The following is a 22,320-nucleotide window of genomic DNA, read 5'->3' on the forward strand; positions in this document are numbered from 1 at the left end:
ATTCAAACGTTTAAAAAACAAAATGTGGGTTTGGAGTGATCCCCTCATGCTTGCATACCCTGTTTTGCCATGAGAAAAGAAGTCTTCATGGCCTTTATTTATTTACTTTATTATCAATTTGATCACTTCCAGTCATCCTTTGACTGGAAGATTTCAAGAAAAAGAGAAAGGCATCTTTTGACAAAAGAAAATGAAAAAGAAAGATTTGTTGACTTGAGCCACAACAGTTAAAGGGTGTGATTAGTGAATGCTCAGCCTTTTGATCAACCAATTGCGTCATTACGTGGGGAGGCCGGGTTTATCTTTTCATTTGGAGGGTAATTTGTCGTTGTCTTGCTAGGACGATTCCTGGAAGAAAAAAGGCCACTTGCACACCTACTTTGTTTGAAGGAGAATAAAAAGGGGTTCTATTGTTAGTGGGAAATAAATACCTGCTTTCAAGAATAATCAATCAGTCTGGTAAGAGAGAAAAAAGAAAAAAAAAAAAAAAGGAAAAGAAATGGTTGGAAGGCAGCCTTGTTTCAAGCTACTTTTGAGTATTACAACCACTGCTGCAATTTCTTGAATCTGTATGTTTTCACTTTTCAAACACATCTATCTCTTTTATTTATCTTTTCTCAAAAAAATCCATGTTAAATCATATTCTTCTTCCCTAGTTATTTTACTTTCCACACACATCCTTCAAATTGTTTTTTTACTAATTCCTTTTATCCTTACTGTGGTTCAGGATTTACCAACATATTTCCATTGGCTTCAATGAGTACTCAAGGAGCCTCATTGTTGACATCGTCATCTTCTTCTTCAAGACGGTGGATTTATGACGTTTTCCTTAGTTTCAGAGGTAAGGATACACGTAATAGTTTTACACGTCATCTATATGTTGCTTTGCAACGTTCAGGTATTTTTACCTTTAGAGACAATGAAAAACTTGAAAGAGGAAAATCTATTTCACCGGAGCTCTTGAAATCAATAGAAGAATCGAGATTTGCTATCGTTATTCTCTCAAGAAATTATGCATCTTTGACATGGTGCTTGGAAGAACTTACAAAGATCATTCAATGCATGAAAGAGAAAGAAATGACAGTTCTACCTATATTTTACGAAGTGGACCCATCTGATGTACGAAAACAGATGGGAACTTTTGCACAAGCCTTTGCTAAGCATAAAGAACGTTTCAAGGAGAACATAGAGAAGGTGCAAACTTGGCGAGCCGCTTTGAGTGAAGTGGCCACTCTCTCTGGATGGCATTGGTATTCACAAGATAGGTAATGTAACTTGACATTTATTTATTTATTATAAGTTTCAAATAGCCCTTCCTATATATATACCATGAATTACATTATCAACAGTACGATATTTTGACTATAATATATGTTATGTTAAATCCGCCACATTATATATGATAGGTAATTTATATTACTATAAACATGGTAAGATTTGATGGTTTCATCCTTTAATTTATCATGAAATATCTCATTAAATAGTTTAAAATAAAATGATAGAATTTAAAGTATAGAATATGATAAGGTTAAAATTGTTAAATAAGAAGATTCAGAATAAATCCCAAGTTTTGGATAGTGGGAGAAAAAAAAAATGATAAAGACGGTTTTTTTTTAAAAAAAAAAAAAGAATAATACCAAACATTATTACTAAAAAATATGATTTAGAACCCAACAGCGTAGACAATGGATTAACATGTTGACCATGATCAAATTTCATATAAGTTCAGAGTCAAAAATTTGATCTATTGTACAATCACTACAAGTATCACCAAAATCTAAAAGCAATGAAAATGGTAAAGAGCACACAGATTTGGTGAAGAAGTAAAAAACAAAAAAAAACAGCGAATTCACCTCCCATTGTAGTTGCTGCAAAACTCTAATATTCTTCTAAAAAAATCTCCTCAACGAACGAACAAGTACTTGTTTCTAATTATCAGAAGTCAGAACTTTGATGCTCTAAAGAACCTTTTTGATGGAAAAATTAATGAACACACTAGTATGCTTAACAACTTTTGTGGTTTTGCAATAAATCAAATTAGGCTCAAGGTTGTAAATGCGTGGGGAAGGATTTTTTGTATGGGCTCAATGAAAGAAGGCTCTTTTTAAATAGTTTGCTTGGTATCAATTCAAGGAGTAACATTGAAAATTTAGGTTAAGTCACTAGAGTCCTAGACTAGAAAAGATAGTTAACTTCTTACTAAAATCACAATTGAACAAACTTGTTTATGTTTGGGTCAATAGAATGTTAAGCGAGGGTTCGTAAACTTTTTGTATGTAGTTTGCAAGAACGAGTCTCTCAAGCTTGATTTCTTCAATGTTATTCCTTGACTTAATACTAAGCAAACTACTTTAATATAACCCTTTCTAACGCTTATTAAGCTTAACTCAGGATCTTTAAAAAAGAGTTATGTAAAATTATTATAATTAGGCAAAAAAAAAAAAAAAAAAAAAATCTTTAAAAAAGAGCTTTAAAATTGAGTTATGTAAAATTATAGACATAGTGATGAGGCTCTAAATTTAGCCAAATAAAATTTCTCTTTCTAAAAGAAAATAGCCACTAAGAATTTTTTTTTTTTTTTAAAAGAAAAAGATGTGTTATACACGTTGTATATGTATCTTGTGCTTCACTATATAAGAGCTTTATATGTCGCACAAAATGCTTATGTTATATGACTTATTATAAATATATTAAAGTTATTCATAAAAATTGGTTTAAACTAAACTTTATTATCAAATCTTCAAGACGTTTACTATACTATTTAAAGTTAAAAGAACTTCAATTGGGTTCCAGTTAGCTCAATTAATAAATTCTCAATTTCCGCCTATCCCAAAAACCAATTGATGTCTTGATCTAATGATAAAGAGCTATTATCGGGAATGGACGCCATAGGATAAAACTCTCTTTAAAAAAAAAAAAAAAAAATTCAAGTTACTTTAATCAATTATCATAGTTTTTAAGTATATGTCATAAACTTAGTCTTGAATAGTCAATTTTCACAATGTAATTTAAATTACTTTTTATTTTATTTTTATTACCTGTTTATTATTCAATTTAATGATAAAATTGAAATATTTATGTTTTGATAGTTCAAAAGTTGCCGTGGTAGAAAGGAGATTTGAAATTTTGAACCTTAAACATCTCTATTGAAAATATGAAGAAGTGTTAATTGAGTTATAAAGCTCTTTAACATATAAATGAAATATTTTCCTTGATAACATTTATAACTTTTAATGATAGAAAATATTTTATGCATCAATAATTTGAGATGCACTTGGACTTTGTGGAGCCCTGAAAAGACTAACCATGAAATGACCAACCAAAACACTTACTTCATGTACAATCTAATAATTTGAAGCAATTACAAATTCTAGTGGCCGTTCTACTTAATATCATATTCTCTTTTTTCTTCAAAAGAAAGGAATTTTATTAGTTTTTGACTAACTCATTTGGCAAATGGGGAGAGAGAGAGAGAGAGAGAGAGAGAGAGAGAGAATTTTCAAAAATATATGTACGTGGAAACAGAGCTGTCAAAAAAAAAATCTGTTAAACTCATTATAAGTCACTTGTTGTAATAGTAGAAATTCTAATACTAATTTATTGTGAAAAACATGTGAAGAAAAAGGTAAGCAATACTAGACACAAATGATAACATAATTTGACAAACTCTATGCCTACATTCAATGACAACACTAACCAAAAGAAAATGAAATGCTACATCCACAACAATAATTTCAAAATAAATTCTAGGTAGTTAGTTGTAACTAGTTGCCTTATTTAGTGGTGAGCTCACACTGGAAAAAATATTAAATTCCTGCCTAAAATTTGTTGTGAAAATGTTATGAACATAACATTACTCACAAAAAATCTCACTAACAATTGTGAGAGAAAAATAACTGCACTCCCAAGTCTCAACTGTCAAAAAGATAAAATGCAATGGTGATCTTCACCATTTTGTCATTTTATAAGACATTTATTATTTTCATATGGGCAATATTTAACTAAATAAAATGCAATGGAACACAAAGTGACCTCTTTATTTATTTATTTTTATATAGTTTTAACATATAGCATCCACTCTTAATGATTTTTTTTTTTTAATCATTAGACGAAGACACCAATTAGTTTTTGGGGTAAATAGGTATCGAACCCTAAATCTCTTATTCGACGATAAGAAACTTTACTAGTTAAGCTAAGTAGAACCCTAAGTAAATTTTGTTATAAAGCAAATATTAAATTCAAAATTTCTTCTTCTTCTTCTTCTTTTTTTTTTTTTTTTTTTTTTTTTTTGGGGGTGGGGTGGGGGGGGGGGGGGGTTAACGAAGGGGAAAAAAATCCTGGTGTTGCTCTTGCTTATACTATCCTAGGTCAAAAACTTATCAGATTCAAAACCCACCCAAACATGGAAACATAGGTAGCATGAAGTTAGATATATATATATTTATCTAGCTAATATTCAGATTTTAATATAGAGTATATATTGCATATGTCTCAAATTAAACCTAGGTTTCTTAAGTAAGGAAACTAAACAAAACAATACACTCAGATTTTTACATTATAGGTTGTATATACATTTATTTGTTGGGATATCAGTTTTAATCAACTATACTAAATACTATATATCTGCAAAATTATCTAATTTGGGTCCCATCATGCGTGGTTCAAACTCACTACTTATTATTCTCTATTCATTGCAGGCCCGAGGCAGAAGTTATTGACGATATTGTGAAAGTGATATTTAATAAACTCAGTTATACATTCTTAATAGATACCACGGGACTAGTAGGAATAAATTCCAGAGTGGAGAAATTGATGTCACATTTAGCTATAGAGTCAAATGATGTTCGCATGATAGGAATTTGGGGGATAGGAGGAATGGGTAAAACAACTCTAGCAAGAGCTGTTTACAATATGATTTCCAAACAATTTGAAACATGTAGTTTTATTGCTAATGTTAGGGAAGTCAGTGAAAAATATGGGATGCTTCAGTTACAACAAACACTTTTGAATGATCTTTTGATTCTTAGAGATATGAATGTAAGAGATGTTGATAATGGAATTCTCATGATCAAGAATAGGTTACGTCACAAAAAGATTCTTATTGTTCTTGATGACGTAAATGAATTAGGCCAATTGAACAAATTAGTTGCGGAGCACAATTGGTTTGGTCCAGGTAGTAGAGTTATCATCACAACAAGAGATGTGCATTTGCTAATGACACATAAAGTTGATGGAATATATGAGATTGAAGGATTGAGTTATGATGAAGCTTTTCATTTTTTTAATTCAAAAGCTTTTGACAAAGAGCATCCTACCGAAGATTATCTAGAGCTATCCCAAGCCTTTATAGATTATGCTAATGGTCTTCCTTTAGCCATTGAGGTTTTGGGTTCCTTTCTGTACAATAGAAGCACGTATGAATGGAAAAGTGAATTAGATAGGCTTAAAGAATTTCCTGAAGAAAAAATTCTCAATGTACTTCGAATAAGTTTCGATGGACTACAAGAAACAGAGAAGGAAATTTTCCTGCATATTGCATTTTTCTTGAATTACATAAATCAAGAAACTATTATAGCAATATTAGATCATCTTGAGCTTTACCCAAAAATTGGATTAAGGGTTCTTATTGATAAATGTCTCATCAAATTTCAAGACGATAAATTGTGGATGCATGATTTACTCCGTGAAATGGGTCGAGATATAGTTTGTAAAGAGTGCCCTAAAGACCCTGGAAAGCGTAGTAGATTATGGCTGTATAAAGATATTGACAATGTGCTAACAAAAAATACGGTAAGGGGTTATTGAAAGAACCCAAAAATATAGCTTATTAATTACATTATTCATCATACTTTAACATAAAGTAGTTTTGGTAATTATGCATTTTGCAATTCACTAATCCCTTTTGTTTATGATTATTAGGGAACAGAAACAATTCAAGGCATAGTCTTAAAGTTACCCAAACCAAAAGAGGCACATTGGGACCCTAAATCCTTTTCAAAGATGCATCGTCTGAAGTTCCTCACAATTGGAAATTTTCAGCTTAGCCATGATCCCAAACATCTTCCTAATTACTTAGGATTTCTTGATTGGAGTGGGTATCCTTCGAAATCTTTGCCAGCAAGTTTCCAACCAAATGAGTTGGTTGAACTTCACATGTGTTGTAGCAACATTGAACGACTTTGGAAAGGAACAAAGGTAATACATACCATTCTACAACTTTTATTTTAATAGTTTCATTAAATTATAAGATTTTTGGAAGCTAAAAATTGTTTTATGTCTTTTTGGCTTTTTACAGTCTTGTGAGATGTTGAAATTCATCAACTTGAAAAGCTCTCTAAAATTTTTTGAAACCCCTGACTTCACCAAAATCCCAATTCTTGAGAAATTGGTTCTTGAAGACTGTACAAATTTACGAGAGATACATCCATCAGTTGGAGTTCACAAAAAGCTTACTCTTGTTAATCTAAAAGGTTGCAAAAACCTTAGAAGTCTTTCAGGAAAGTTTGAAATGGAGTCTCTTAAGATCCTTATTCTTTCTGAATGCTCAAATTTAAAAAGAATTCCAGAATTTGGGGAGAACATGGAACGTGTATTAGAACTTTACTTGGATGGTACTGCTATTACAAAACTACCCACATCAATTGGAAATTTGACTGGCCTTTCTTCATTGAATGTAAGAGATTGCAAAAATCTTATGTCTCTTCCTAGCACTTTTTTTAATATAAAGTCGCTTAAAGATCTCAATCTTTCCGGATGCTCAAAACTGCTAGAGAACTTGGGAAATGCAGAAAGTGTTGAGGAGCTTGATGTGAATGGACAAATGCCTTCTTCTAATGCTCTTTTCGAAATTTTTAGAAAAATAGTTTTTTGTGGATTTCAACTCATCCCTTTTTATTCAATGTCAAGAAGTTTTGATCCCATGGGCTTGCTATCGTCTTCTCTATTTGGTTTGTCTTCTTTGACCACATTGGATTTAAGTTATTGCAATCTCAAGGCAATCCCCAATGATATTGGTTGCTTATTCTCTTTGCAAGACTTAAATCTAAGTGGAAATAATTTTGGTGACCTTCCAGAAAGCATTAGTCAACTATCTATTCTAAAACATTTGTACCTGACGAATTGCACGAGTCTTCGAACATTTCCGAAGCTTCCATTAAGTATAGCTTATATATGGGGAAACGGTTGTTCCTCACTAGAAACAGTATCAAATCTATTGAAACCAAATTCTTCGTGTGAGCCAGAACTTAGTCTTTCAAATTGCAGTAAACTGGCTGACAATCAAGGCTTCATTGACTTGTTTTATGCAGTGATAAAAAAGTCTCCCAAGGTCTCTCTCTCTCTCTCTCTCTCTCTCTCTCTCTCTCTCTCTCTCTCTCATGGTTCTAAGCATATTGCTTTATATGTTTCAGGGACTCTCTCCTAGATATCAAGATAATATATATGATATTATTTTTCCTGGAAGTGAAATTCCGAAGTGGTTTAGCCATCAATGTATGGGGAATGAAATGAATATAATGGAACCTTTTTCTCGTTTGTGTAATGAATGGATAGGAATTGCTGTTTGCGTTGTATTTTGTTCTCGTCCACATCACCCAATTTACCATGAAAAGCCAAGTTATGGCCATTTGACAGTCAATGGAGAACATTGGTTTGTTGGACTAAGCATTAATGGAACTGTTGGTTTATCAGATCATATTTGCCTAGATTATTGTCTTCCTCAATGCTACCCGTATGAGGACAGAAAATCATTTTGGGAATGTGATGCAAATGGATTCTGTGAGATTGGAATTAAATATGATAACACACCTTTAATCTTGGTGAAGAAATGTGGGTTGCGTGTGGTATACAAGAAAGACATTGAAGACCTTAATCGGACTATGGCTGAGTGTAGCAACAACAACATCATTCCTTACAATGGCTTGGATATTCCCCATCATTTTTTCGACAATTCAGAAGTGGTGGTGGAAGGTAACCAAAAGGATTGAAAGAGTTCCTGAATTTATGGCCCATGGTAAATTTGATTGTGAGGAGTCAAGTCTGTACAAGGAATGTGGTGAAGAGCTAAGCAATTGGCAGTAATCAACTATTTTTTCTCTTGATTACTTGTAAGTCAGTGTCACTACCTTTCTTCTTAATTCAAGTTCACAGTATTTTTTTCTCTCCTGATTATGTCATGTTGTTTTCTTTTTATGCTTCTAGGTTGTCCTCATTTTAGAAGTCCACAAGCACAATAAGCTCAATTCTTGCTTGGACAAGTTCGAAATGAATAAACTAGAATTCTATAGAATTTATAACTGCAATTGAAGTCAAAGTTTGGAAAGTTAATAAAGTCACTTATAGAAATCAACAAATTAGGTGAAGATGCAAGAGGCAGGCACCATGAATTTATGATTGTGATTGAAGTCAACGTTCAAAAAGTTCCAAGTTCATTAATGAAAATCAACAAATATTGTGAATAATAGATAGTATTGAATAGTAATATTACTAAATGGCCTTAAGCCATGTGCTACCATTATTCTGCAATGTTAGGAAAATGTCTTACACTTGATCATCCCATGTGATGCTCATAGAAAGGCATGGGTGAGACCTTAATATTATTGAAATTCATTTCTCCCATTAACATCTTTTTCCTCTGCATTTTGTTATTAGATTTTTTTTTTTTCTTTTTTGTTTTTTGTTTCCCCGTGATACATTTTATAGGGCCAAAATGGGCAAATGCCCTTTTTTCGGAAATTAAACATCTTTGTGCCCTCATTCTGAAACTAAATAGGGAAATGCCCCTCTTTTGTAACTCGATGATACTAAAATCGAGTTATATGAAATACTCGATTATTTAAGTATCGAGTTATACACAGGTTTTTCCCGCACTGCTGGCATTTTTTGTTTTGAATCTCTACATAACTCGATTAGTTAAAAATCGAGTTAGTTATACTGTTATAAACCCTGATTTCGTACTGTCTTTGTGTCAGGTGGAGTGTTTCAATGTAACTCGATTCCTGGAATATCGAGTTATAAAGTATACTTGATATCCGTAAAGTCGAGTTATTCTCTTATAATTTCTGCACACCTTCTCCCACTCAGTGTGCCTTGCTCTCTGCTGAACTGAGGACTTTCTGCTGAACTGAGTTGGAACTCCTCCACGGATCAACAGCAGGTTTCTTCAAACTCAATTGAAATTTGTATCACCGCAGGTAAAAAATTCACATCACAATTTTAGGGCAATGTTATGTTCATTTGATATTGTACTAAATTTTGATTTTTTAGGTTGAATGAATGTGAAGTAAGTACATTGGTGTGATTTTGGTTATTTGTTGTAGTAAACGTTGGTGAGAAGAGAATGAAATAATTTCTTTACTATAGCAACATTTTGTATTGCACATAATCATCATTGGTCAGACATTTACAACAACATTTAGTGTTGAAGACAATGTGTAGACATTACCAACAATGTCTATTGTTTATGAATGTCTTTGTTGTATACCATTCTATGCAGGATTACATTATTTAGCAACAGTTGATACACACTGTTAACTTGATCATTTGGTGTTATTGTATTCAGTGTCAATGTCTGGTTCTGGCAACCCACAACTGTATAGGCCTCATGATGTGTTCACTGCTATGGGTCGTTGTTGGGTATTGGAAGATGAGTTCAGCTATCCAATCAATCCGAATTTGCGAAATAGTGCTTACGTTCACAATACCATGAGACAGGAGTGGGCTTGGTTATTTCGTGAACAACAAATGTTTTATGATGAGTTGGTTGGTTTTAAGTTGCCAGTGCCTCGGCGACTCGCATCAGAAATGCCCAGAGACAGCATCGACGAACTTCGTAAAGCATTGAACCGCATAAGAGAAGAAAATAATCGAATGAAGATACGTCTTAATCGATATCGGACCCAAGTTGAGATTCGAGAGTCAGTGCAGGAAGGGTGGTACGAGCATGCACAGTTCATGCAATCACTTCTTGCTGATCCCATTTATCAGTCAGACGTGGAGATGTCAGATGAGGAGTAATCGTGTTGTGTCGTGGTGTAATTAGATTTTGTTGGAGAACTATTTTGCTTAACTATGTGTTATATGTATGGTTGCATTTGTACTATGTAAACCTTATTATTGATTATGAGAAGCATGCACGTTATTCGTAATGTAGATTATTCTCACATAAGTCATAAAAGTCAAATATTCTCACACATGATGTTTTTCAATAAGCACGTACGACATAACACAGAAAACATAAAATAACTTACACTAACATTATTAACTTAACCATAGACATAACACACACACACACACACCACAGTGGCATTCATTCTGATAGGTAGTCCTCGTAGTTGAGGACATTGTTACGTTCTGCCGGAGTGAGTTGCCTGTTTGTTGCAACGGCTTGCTCCTCCGCCAATTGTAGCATATGATACCTGGACCTACGAAGTATCATAAGATTGTTTTCTTTTTTTATTTTCGTCACTGCACGCTCATATTGGTGCATGTTTTGTCGTGGCAGTGTGAGCGAGCTACGCTCGACAAGAGGCGCTCCGATTTGCAGGAGATCATTGTGCAGAGCGTTGGACTCGTTCACGCGAAAGTCCCACTCCTGTTGCAATCCGGCATAGTATTCCTTCTCGTCAGAATCTCTTTGCGTTCTATAGTTATTTGGAAAACGAGGTAGCATCCAATTACGCATTGACATTGGAAAATGTGACTTTAGATCGGTATGTGTAGAAGTTTTGCAAGGGTAGATGTATGTAAATGGGACTTCGGTATGTGTAGATGTTTTGCAAGGGTAGATGTAAATGGGACTTTATATAGGGGTTTTGCAAGGGCAAGTATTCAGGTGGATGTGAGTATAAGTATTCACGTGAATAAAGATGATATGAGTTGACAGTATATTTTTCAGTGGCGTCTGTTGGTGCATGTGATTCGTTGAGGTAGCTGTCGAGTTACACTATAGCTTGTGCTACAGTAGCGGGCTGGTGATGTGTACTGCAAAAGAGGTTGCGTATTTATTCACGTGAAGACTATTCAACATTGATGTGCTTCATCTGACATGATTTGACGAGACAATGTTGAGCTGTGTTAAATGTATCATAAACTTCTCAGGGATGCTATAGGTACATCCTTTAAAAATGCTGCATTGCAAAAGGATGCATAGCTGTGTCAGGTGTCAGGTGGAGTGTTTCAATGTAACTCGATTCCTGGAATATCGAGTTGGAACTGAGTTGGAACTCCTCCACGGATGCGTGTAGGTGATATGACTGGATAGGGTTCAATAGTGCAAAGCTATTGAGCAGCACTACGAACATCAATGTAGCAATAGGACCAATAACACTCGAAATTGATGCACAAAATTTTCTGCGTTGCTATGTGTATTGACGTGAGTGTGGATGGGTACTTCTGGTCAGGGTTCAACAATACTGAGCTATCCACCGTAGCTACAGTCATTGCTCCCTATGGTGGAATTTGGCAAGTGTGATTGAAGAAAGCTGATAACAACATTAGGTTTTGTAATGGTTGGCAGGATTTCGCTGAATACCATTCTATCTGTTATGGTTATTTTTTAGTCTTCAGATATGAAGGAAATTCAAGCTTCCATATTGTTATATTTGATAAGACTGCCATTGAGATTCAATATCCACGTAGGAAGAATTGTAAATTGGAAGATCATCAGGTAAAAATATCAAAAACTTAGATGAAGATCATACAAACATTTCTTCCTTAATGTACAAACCCATAAAACATGAAGTCAGAGAAAAGTTTGTTCTTAAAAAATTACAGATTATGTCCAGAGGAAGAGAGAGAGAGAGCAATCCAAGCAGCCAAAAAATTGAAGCCTAAAAATCCTTCTTTCATGGGTATCTCGTGGCCACATAATATGGTGAGCCTTTATACATAATGTGATTATGATGTTCTCTTAAATATGGCTTGGAAACATATATGGGAAGCAAGTATATTATTGGGAAGCAATTTGTCACACATCAATGTCTTGTGCTATTACCCTCCATCAAAACCTATTAAGCAATGAGATTCGGGGAAGGCTGGGTTGCATTTTCGAAAGACAATAATTTAGAAAAAGGAGATGTCACTGCCAATGAGGTGATCGAAAGGACTCCTGTTGTGATTAGTGTCTCAATATTTCACTTGGTTGACCATCAGAGTTTGGACAAGGATAACCTATTTAAAATTTAAACTAGTGATGTTTATGCTTATATTTAATTAGGGACTTTGATCAGTACTATGGTTTATTTCTCTGACCAGTTTGGTATGTCTTGTTCAAAACTATTCAGAATTCCTGTGCTTCATCTGACATGACTTGTTGAGACAGTACTGAGCTGTGTTCAATGTATCATAAACTTTTCAGCCATGCTCTGCATCCTTGAAAACGGTGCATTGCAAAAGAAGGCATATCTGTGTATTGACTGGACAGGGTTGAACAGTGCGAAGCTGTTAAGCAGCACATGTAGCACTACAAACAACATCTGTGTACCAATGTTGGACAGCTCACACCCAAAATTGATGCATAGCCAATTCAGGGATGCTCTGCCTCTTCGAAAACGGTGCATTGCAAAGGGTTGCACATATGTGTATTCACGTGAGTGGGGATGGGTACGTGTGGTCAGGGTTCAATAGTTTCGAGATGTTGAGTATCACATGCAGAACTACATCAATCAAGTGTAGCAATGATGGACAGCTTACCCCCAAAAATTTGCTTACACTTTTGAAGGGTCCTCTGCATCCTTGAAAATAGTGCATTGCAAAATGTTGCATATCTGTTTATTCACGTGAGCATGGATGATATGACTGGACAGGGTTCATTACCGTCGAGTTGTTGAGCAGCACATGCAGAACTGCGAACATGACTTCGCCGAACAGTGCCGAGCTGTGTTAGCCTTTTCCAACCTCACTTGCCAAATGCTAGTATTACGAGCAGTGAGTGTAGCAACAGTGGCTTGAGTTTTATCCCCCTGTTTCCCTACAAACTTTTCAGGGAGTCTTTGCAGGTAGAAAATGTAGTTACATTTTGTCAACATCAATGTAAAATTACATGAAGAAAACTATGCTTCCAAGTTTTACATCAATGGCTTCCGATCATCACAATTGCAATATTAGGGAGCTTTCAAGCAATGCTACAACAAACCAATAACTTGAATGAAATATTTCAAAGGCTGATCAGGCTTTTAGGCCTTTACTCTATTTTTAAGCAAACCAAATATCGTTGTGAGAGTGTGTTGGGTGAGCCATATGGATTTTCAGTGAGTGAGTGGTTAGTCTGGTTTGGACGAGTCTTTATGTAATGTATCTATATAAAGTAGGACACTATTAGAACTAAGATACACAGATACGTGCATATTATATCGTGACTCAAAGAACTCATATAAAAGAATTATTCGAATTATTGAATCATATGCGCGGTTGGTCTATGTGGTTTGGATCAGTCTGTATGTATTGAATCTATTAAATTTTCCTACAAGTAATGTGCAATAAATATAATTTGGAGGCATTTCACTTCCTAAGGTTTTCCCTACATTACAAAGCAAAGGACATTGTTCGTCCATGACCCACATTACTTGAATGTAGCAACAAAGAACACGTATGAAAAAAATGAGAAAGTGATTTCACATAAACTTAGCCAAAAGTAATAAACAGTTAATCTTTAGAGTTGCAAAAGTTGAACATACATAATCATCATTTGTCACACATTAACAATAACATCATGTATTGCACATAATGTGTAGACATTAACAACAACGTCTAATGTTCGTAGGTAGAAATTTTTGGAAATCATCATTGCTTGAATCTGAGAAGTCTGAAATATCTGTTTCATCATCTAACGCTGTAATTTCATTAATAGACTTCATGGCTCGCTCTTGCGCCTTCCCCTTTAGATGCTTCCTAGCTTTTTGGATTGCGTGAAAACGGTCTAGTCGCCTTTGCATTTGATTGTTCTCTTGTTCAAGACGAGCAAGTATGTTGGCAGGTTCATCTCTAGGTAACTCGGCAGAGCGTGCCTTAGGAACTCGTAACCCGTGCCATCGACAATACACCTCTAACTCACACCTCTTCTCGTATAGGGTTGACCATGGTGGTTCTGCTATAGTGAACTCTATTGCGGTGGTATCTGTACTTAGTTTTGTAGGTTTGCCGACCATGATGTGTCCGACGCTTCCAAGACTCTCATACGTGTATATTGGCATATTAACGAAATCTCTCTTCTTTCCAACCCATTTTCCTCCATAGTGGTCTGTGTATGTATGTAGTTGTTGATCTGTTGGAACTTGTGATGATGCATTTGTTGAAGTAGGTCCAAACTTGTTTCGCATTGTACGATTTGATGTTGAGGCATTGCGACTCATAGCTTAATCAATCTACGAAGTTAGCGGGGTAGAAAGTTAACATTATATCACTGGTGCATTTATAACCTCATTTCACGGTCCAGGCATTACAATTTCACTTATTAGGGCCTGTCATGTCAAACCCTTCAGGAAAAACACTATATGAACAAGATTTTAAATGTTCCTAATGTCACATCAAAGGTGGGCAGTAGTTGCAACAGTAGATGTAAATGAGACATTTGTGCATCCAATTTCACAATTCTGTATTCACGTGAGTGTGGGTGTGAAACAGTGTCGAATTGGGTATCCACATCGTGTAGAGCACCGAACATGACTTGACTAAGCAGCAGCGTCTGTTGGCACATGTGCTGCGATTGAAGGAGTTTGATATGACTACAGTTGGTGCTACAGAAGCAGGCTGGTGACGTGTGTTTAGAGTTGGAACTTGGTCACCTTCAAACTTCGCTATATTAATTGTGTTTTGTCTTTCACCAGCAAGTTCGCAATATTAATTTATTAATTATGTTTGGTCTTTCCCAAAATAAATTATGAAGATCACAGTGTTTTCTGTGATTTGGTCATTTTGAATGTCTGTAAACATGATGGTGTGTAAATATGACGGTGTTCATTATCTTTGGTCATTAAACATTTACAGGTTAAAAGCATCACTTTGGTCTCAGAACCATCACTCTTACAAATTACGTAGCGCCATAGGTCATGTACAAGTGTACTTTCTCTTGTAATCGTAGCCAATTGATGTGAGACTGCATTTGAGGGAATACCTACTTACTCGACTATTCGATCAAACATCGTGGTCAAAGACTTGTCGGTTCGAAGCGAGGCCCAATTTGGTCTGAATACCACATCTGTTATACCGTAGATGTTGGTGGTGGCTTGAGCTCCTGGTTATATCTGTTTAATTGTGGACTTTACCTTTACAAAATCTTAAACATCATTAGTCATTGTCGTTGGTCATTTTCAAGGATGGTAGTCAAAACGCTCTTCCCATAATTCGTGACTGTTGGTTAGAAGAGATTGCATATAGGTAAAACCATGTTCAACCCTGAAACTAAGCTCTCAAACAAACGCGTGCCATAATAATTTACAGGTTGAAAGCACCACTTTGCTCTTAGAACTTTGATGTTAGTGGCTTGAGGTCACTGTTATATCTGTTTAATCGTGGTTGGTCCTTCACAACATACTTAAACTTCACGATGTTTATTATCTTCAGCTCACTGTTATCTAATATACATGGGAAGAGCAAACCACTTCAGGTTTGGATTCCTCATATTTGATTAAAAAAAATCCGTTAGACCTAATGCTAGAGTGAATGAGGTCATGCCAAGTGTCGCTTTTATCTTTTTCGACGAGTCTGCACTGCAAGGTTTCATCAATAAATTTTGTAATGAAAATATGATGCATGAGGAATAGTCCAGGCGAGGATCAAATTCAGAATAATATAATTGCTGATTTAAGATCGACAAAAATATCCAATTAGTGGAAAATACATGTAAGCTCAGCAAAACCTCCAATAAAAATAGTTGCCTGAAGTCAAGATATAGCTTCAGCCATTGTTCCAAGGAAAATCTCCTAGGTGGTTCATCGTTAATATCAAAACCTGTAAACGAATTGTGCTTTCACAAAACCTTCCATTTGTATTAATAATTACTATAATCTAAAAACACGTGAGCGTCGTACAGAATTATGAAATAAATGTTATTTACACACAGACTTGGATCTACTTGATATTATATAGAATCACATAATAACATAAAAAATTCTTAGACCATTACATCCATTTCAATAATACTAATGATAGTAACGATGGGCATGAAACTAACCATCATATTAATATATCAAATTACTTTCAACGGATACCATGTTCTTCAAATTGCCACTAAAATAAAAAAATATAGAACTGTCATACAATTCTCCAAATATGTTATAGCAACCACGAACTGAAAATCGTCCCCCCCTTGGGTACAATACCCAATGGGAATCATCAAGAGTCAGATGGTGTAGAAGGTGGAACAAGACGTCTATAGTGAGCTAAGTCCGCTCGCATAGCTCCAACCTCGGCAAGAAGACCATGTAGAAGCTGACCATGGGCTGCCTGAGTCGTCATAATGGTCTCCATCATAGCATGATGAGAGGGAGGAAGAGGGCATGTATGCGCTGCATCAACAGTGTCAACATCTATCTCATCATCACCATCCTCGGCAACAACAGATGTGGGATCCCCATGCATGTCCTCATCTTGAACATCTCCAGTAGTAGACCGTACTCGTGGTCTGTTGGATGGACCAACACTGAGGTCGACAACCTTCTTTTGGGCAGTTCGCTGTTTCAGAAATTTGGCTCCTATAGGGGCTTGGATGTGAACCAACTCGTGGGAAGGAAAGTTCTTTAATCCTAAATATTTGAGGACCCTATGGATGAGAACTGGGAAAAACAAAGCATGCCTCTTATACTTGCTCCTACGCACCTTGACAATGGTTTCGATGAAAAGGGAAGGAAAACAAATGGAACTATTGGTGACAAGGGCGTAAAGCAAGATACACCTGTCTACAGGGATTGTATGGATATGAGAGATAGGGAAAATATTGTGACAAGCTATCCTAAAGAAGATATAATTAAGCTCAGTCAACTCACTTGAGCTAATACTTCGGCCAGAATCCCGAATGTTTGATCGTCCACAAAGAACATCCATAACATCATCAATACGAGGAGACATAGAGTTTGGATAAGTAGGTGTACAAATTATAGGTACATCAAGGGCTTTAGATACGTGCTCCCTAGTTATTGTAAACGGTACACCACGTATGGACGATGCCACCTTGTGACCACCAAGATCCTCATGCACCGATAGATTCGAATAGAATTCTCTAATCAAGTCAGCTGGAGGGGGTTGTATGTTTGTACATAGGGACAGCCAATGCCTAGACTGTAGATTCTCACGAACAAAAGGATGCAGCTCCTGTAAATTGATTTGCCTTTCTCCCCAAATACGCCTACGCTTAATCAAGGTTTCAAAGGTTTGCTCATTTTCTGGCGTGAGGAACCTTAATTGATCAAACACCACTTCAGGTTCGGATGCAGCTTTGCATTTTCCCCTCTTAGTCCTCTTCGGACCCATAACTAATCGATGGTCAGTAGTGCAAACACGATCAGCTGACACAAAAACAGAACCAAAATGAAGTTTGAAGCAGAGAACAAAAATTGAAGAGTAACCAGCTACCATGTGTAGAAAATCATGCACACAATATACTGTCTAGAGCAGTTTACAACAACACAATGAAAACCAAATATTCTTATTCACGGGTTGTTTAGTTGGTGCAATAATTGTAATGCATTTTGGTCCGAGTCAATAATTTGAAGTTAGAGACCTAGAGTATATAACAGAAGTCTTATCATATAGGAAACATACAAGTGGATTTAGGAACTGACATATATCATACCATCGTAGCTACATGTAGTAAGTTTCACCAGCTTCTACAAAAAACAGAAAATAAATTGCACAATGTACAGTTCAGACATACAACCAGCATATATCTATACCACACACATATGGAGCCACTGGCAAGTTCATTTTGTGGAAGGAAGACAACCTATGACATAGGCAACCTTACTAACAACAATGCATTTGACTAGGCAAACACCCAATTTCATCACAATCTTCATAGACATAGACATAGAAGTGTGAAGCATCAAAATGCAAAATTTGAGAATAATGCACCAACAATGTGTAATTTCAAAGACAGCAACCGTTAAAAGAGTCTTACTATGTAAAATCCTCGACGAATTTGCGCGGGAAATTGTGGGTTCTAGCCGGATGAAGCGAGAGCAATCGAAGATGTAATTTCGGACAGCTGCAAGTTCTGCAGAACTGGGGAAGAGTTAATAAAAATGGGTAATAGAGTGTAATGTCCATATAACTCGATATTACTATAATCGAGTTAAATGCAATCAAATTTTCAGCACAAGGGCTTCCACATAAACCGACTGTCCGTAAATCGAGTTATGTGTAGCACAAATAACAAGAATCCAGTTAATGGTGGAACGGCTTTCTCATAACTCGATGTTACAGAAAACGAGTTAATTTCAAATAACTCGATTATACAGAACTCGAGTTATTTTTATGGGCCCCCAGGTATTTGGACTGGTCCAGATGCGGTCCAAGACGAATCGAAGTTTAAAGGTAGGCCTGCGACAATACTCGATTCTACTTGAATCGAGTTCTGTGCAGTGGACACTCACAAGAAATCAAATTCCTCGAGATTTGGAAAATCGAGTTACATTGTACACATGCACCCACCCAGCCCATATATTTGGACTGGTCCAGATGCAGTCCAAGAGGAATCCAACTGTATATGGCTACCTCGCACAAAACCGAACAAATAACATAGTACTCTGTTATTTGCAGTAGAATATCTCAAGAATGCAATTTCTGTGTGTAATGGCTTGCATATAAATGGCGACATCATAAAGCGAGTTATTTGCAGAGTTACTCAATTTTGTAGAACTTGAGTTCTTTTCACTGGTCTCCCTTAATCTTCCTGTTAGGTGTAATCATTTGTCAACATTAATTGACAATAACAAGTAGTCTTCTAATACATGTTCCAAAAATCATGCGGAGCCTTTTTATTAAATATTTTTTATTTACTTATTTTTTAGTGGTATGATTCTCAATAAAATGTAAGTTTCACACTTTTTATGAAAATTTCAGCAAGAAAATGGATTTAGAAATAATCCAGACTCATGATTTCTTATGACAATGATAGAATTACTTGCATTTCTACCGTGTGGATGACCCACTTTCATAAGCAGTTAATGGCAGCAGTTATGATAGGAGTTTGACAGATGTTGTTTGCAGGTTTGTTTAGTTCAAAGATGATGTTTTTCTATAAATTTTGGTGTTTTGAATGCTTCCGTGTATCCTAAATCTCTCTCCTTTTTTATTTTCCCCTTATATTCATCCTTGCGTTTGCAACACTACTGTTCTTTTGAAGGGCTACTGCAACAAAAAAAAAAAAAAATATCATCCATTTTGTGTAGATTTGATTTCAATATAATTTAATTATCTTATCCAGAAGCATGAGTATGGTCTCTCGAATTTTAATGTTTTTGTACATTACGGGAACTTGGCATTGGAATAGTTCCATACAGTCCTCTTGTGGTTTTTTAGCTGGCAAAGGAGCCGTGGAAAATTTGGCTGCAAATAGCGTATTGGTACATATTTCACCAGTATTTTGTGTTATTCATTTGTATATTAGCAAAGATTTTTCAGGAAACAATGATATTTTTCTTTGAGCAACGATTCATCAAGTTTTTTTTTTTTTTTTTTTTGAGAAAGAAGCTGACTTATTTTATTAACTTGAAACAATTACATCCAAATCTAAAATCGAAACAATATGCGATGGGACATCTTCTATCCATACTTGAAAATCTGATATGCGTAATGCATTTTTCGGCAGACTATGAGCAACCCTATTGTCGTTTCTCTTAACATGAGAATACAACAATCGTTCAAAACTATTAGCAACCCTTTTCACATCATCTACCAGTAGACCTATTGGAGATAGGCTACACTCTGTTGACTTCAAACCTTTAATCTGACCGAGAGAATCTCCTTCGAGAGTAGCTCTTTGAAAACCCAACTCACGCGCAAATGTCACTGCCTTCAGAGCAGCCAGCGCCTCAACCTCATCAGGCTTGTAAGCTTGATGAATTTTTTCTGAACAAGAAGCCATCACAACTCCATTATTATCCCGAATTACCACTATTGCCGCCACTTGAAATTGATTTCCCTTGGAATATTTTTTCAAGGCATTAATTGGATTAACTCCAATTGTACATGCTAGCTGGCTGGTAGACTCCAAATTGGGTGTAACAATTCTTGCCAATAATAACTCTTCATTATTATTTATATTTGCCAAAAACGTATCCGCCTGTAATACCTCCACCGAAATAGAAGGTGTATTAATTGAGTTGGACTTATTGCTAATTGGCGTGGACTTTGGCAGCACTAAATCCTCAATAATTGCAGACACTGAAGCCCAATCCAGCTGCGTGGCTGAGGGCAGCATTAATCCGGGCGTTACTCCAGGAGTTGTAACTGAAGTAACGTTCCTCCAACTTCATCTATAACATTTGAAAAATTGCTACCAAGTGAAATTTTGAAAATTTAGCTTTCAAGCTTTTCAAGTTGCCACATTATATTGATTGACACAATTGATGGATTAACTTCTCACTTATTTTATAAACATCTAAATTTGCAAACATCTATAATAATGACTACAAATTATTGCACATGGTGTTATTGTATTAAAGTGTTACAATATATACAAAACATACAACAATGTCATCTGAAAAGAACAAAATCCTATAGCAATAACAATGTTGACCCCCCTAAAATAAAATCCAAGAGTCGCCATGCAAAAAAGGCCAAAATCCAAACAAAACCGTAGAAAAAAATACAGCATCACATTCATTTTAAAATACATATGAAAGTTCATCATAGTAATTAAAAATTTCCCAAGAGTGAAACTCTAAACATCACAAAAGTACCCAATCAATAAACTTGCAAACTGGGATGAACAAAATAGGGATGAATAGTAAAGTTGCAACATTAGAAAAAACACACTCTAAACATCACATAATATTATCATCACTTTGCATCCACCCTAACCACTTAGTCTTGGCACTTGAAAATGTGGACGTTGAACACAACACCGTCCCTCATAATCAGCTCAAATACGCAAACATCTCCTACTTGCAAACTATTTTCCCTCACAAACGCAGACCAACCAGCTGATACGACACATGATGAACCCCCACTTCGTTCATAAATGTATAGCTTCACAGGCCATACTCGGTCCACAATCTGGAGCTTGACAGGGAGTATACTTGCTTTGGTGTAGTCCTTGGTAAACCCGTCTCTTGGTAAGTAGTTGATAATGTGTTGGGGTAAACTCTGTACAAGGAACAATAATAGATATTTAACAAATATATTCCAGCAACAAGTATCTAATTGATCTACATCTTTTCACCTAAAAACACAAATAAGAAAAAATCATTACCAACAAAATGTCCAGCCACAAGTATCTAGTGTGACAATCTTTCTAATTGATCTATGAAAAATGACAGTTAATGGGAGTTGCATTTCTAAATTACAAAAATATTCCATTTTACTGAAGCTAAAAGCTTACCGCACGATCCTTGCCATTAATGTAGGATGGACGCATGGTAACAGTGAAAAGGGGATTTTCTGATTTAAAAGCATTGGCTATAACAAGATTTTTAGCTACACCACCGTCTTTCTTAGGATGGGCTGATCCTGAAAGAAGTTGAAAATACGAAGTCATGCACATAAAATTAATAGAGCAGAAGCTAAACAAATCAAGCAGTTGCTTACAAAAGTGTAACATTCAAACCTGAACCCTCTCCCCTATAAAAGTGTTTGATGATTTCAACAGAGCTGTCATCACTCTCATCATCTTCGATCCTATGATGTACATGTTGTTCGTCGTCTAAAGTATAGTCTATTTCTGTTGCAGTGGCATCAAATATGAGTACATGAAACTGTGAATTTCCTTCATATTTGAAAACCAGCAAGTGCCCCACGGCTACACCATGAGAGCTTGCAAATTCGGACCAACCATTTTGAAACCAAACCCCCCCAGCATGTTGTGCCAACTTGACTTTCCATTTTCTACCATTTGGAATAGTGAGAAAGGCCATATCTAACAGGTCCACTCCAAATTTCTGCACGAACTTATCTGGAATCCGCTGTAAAAAGAATCTCCATAACATAAATGCAGGCTAGGGAAATAAACACATGCAATCAATCCTTATACACAATGCTAGAAAATAAAAGTTTGAATGACCCTCTTATACTTCTTAGTTACAGCCCCCCACCCCCACACAAAAAAGAAAAGAAAATCAAACAAAATAAAATGTAATCCTGCAACATTGACGTTATATTTAATAGCTA

The 22,320-nt window shown here is 35.6% G+C and overlaps 1 protein-coding gene across 2 annotated transcripts in view; it reads left to right on the top strand.

Moving 5' to 3' along the window:
- The first annotated feature begins 435 nt into the window (after positions 1 to 435).
- LOC126699034 (disease resistance protein RUN1-like) overlaps positions 436 to 22,320 on the top strand; it is a 42,474-nt gene continuing 20,589 nt past the window's right edge. For both annotated transcript variants that reach the window (XM_050396578.1, XM_050396579.1), the window contains exons 1-6: positions 436 to 569; positions 728 to 1,265; positions 4,698 to 5,790; positions 5,920 to 6,195; positions 6,296 to 7,327; positions 7,410 to 8,105. In XM_050396578.1, coding sequence (XP_050252535.1) covers positions 757 to 1,265; positions 4,698 to 5,790; positions 5,920 to 6,195; positions 6,296 to 7,327; positions 7,410 to 7,985 — 3,486 coding nt within the window. In that variant the 5' untranslated portion in view covers positions 436 to 569; positions 728 to 756 and the 3' untranslated portion in view covers positions 7,986 to 8,105. The remainder of the gene's footprint in view (positions 570 to 727; positions 1,266 to 4,697; positions 5,791 to 5,919; positions 6,196 to 6,295; positions 7,328 to 7,409; positions 8,106 to 22,320) is intronic.

Source organism: Quercus robur, chromosome 9 (assembly GCF_932294415.1).
Source record: "Quercus robur chromosome 9, dhQueRobu3.1, whole genome shotgun sequence".
Lineage (NCBI taxonomy): Eukaryota > Viridiplantae > Streptophyta > Magnoliopsida > Fagales > Fagaceae > Quercus > Quercus robur.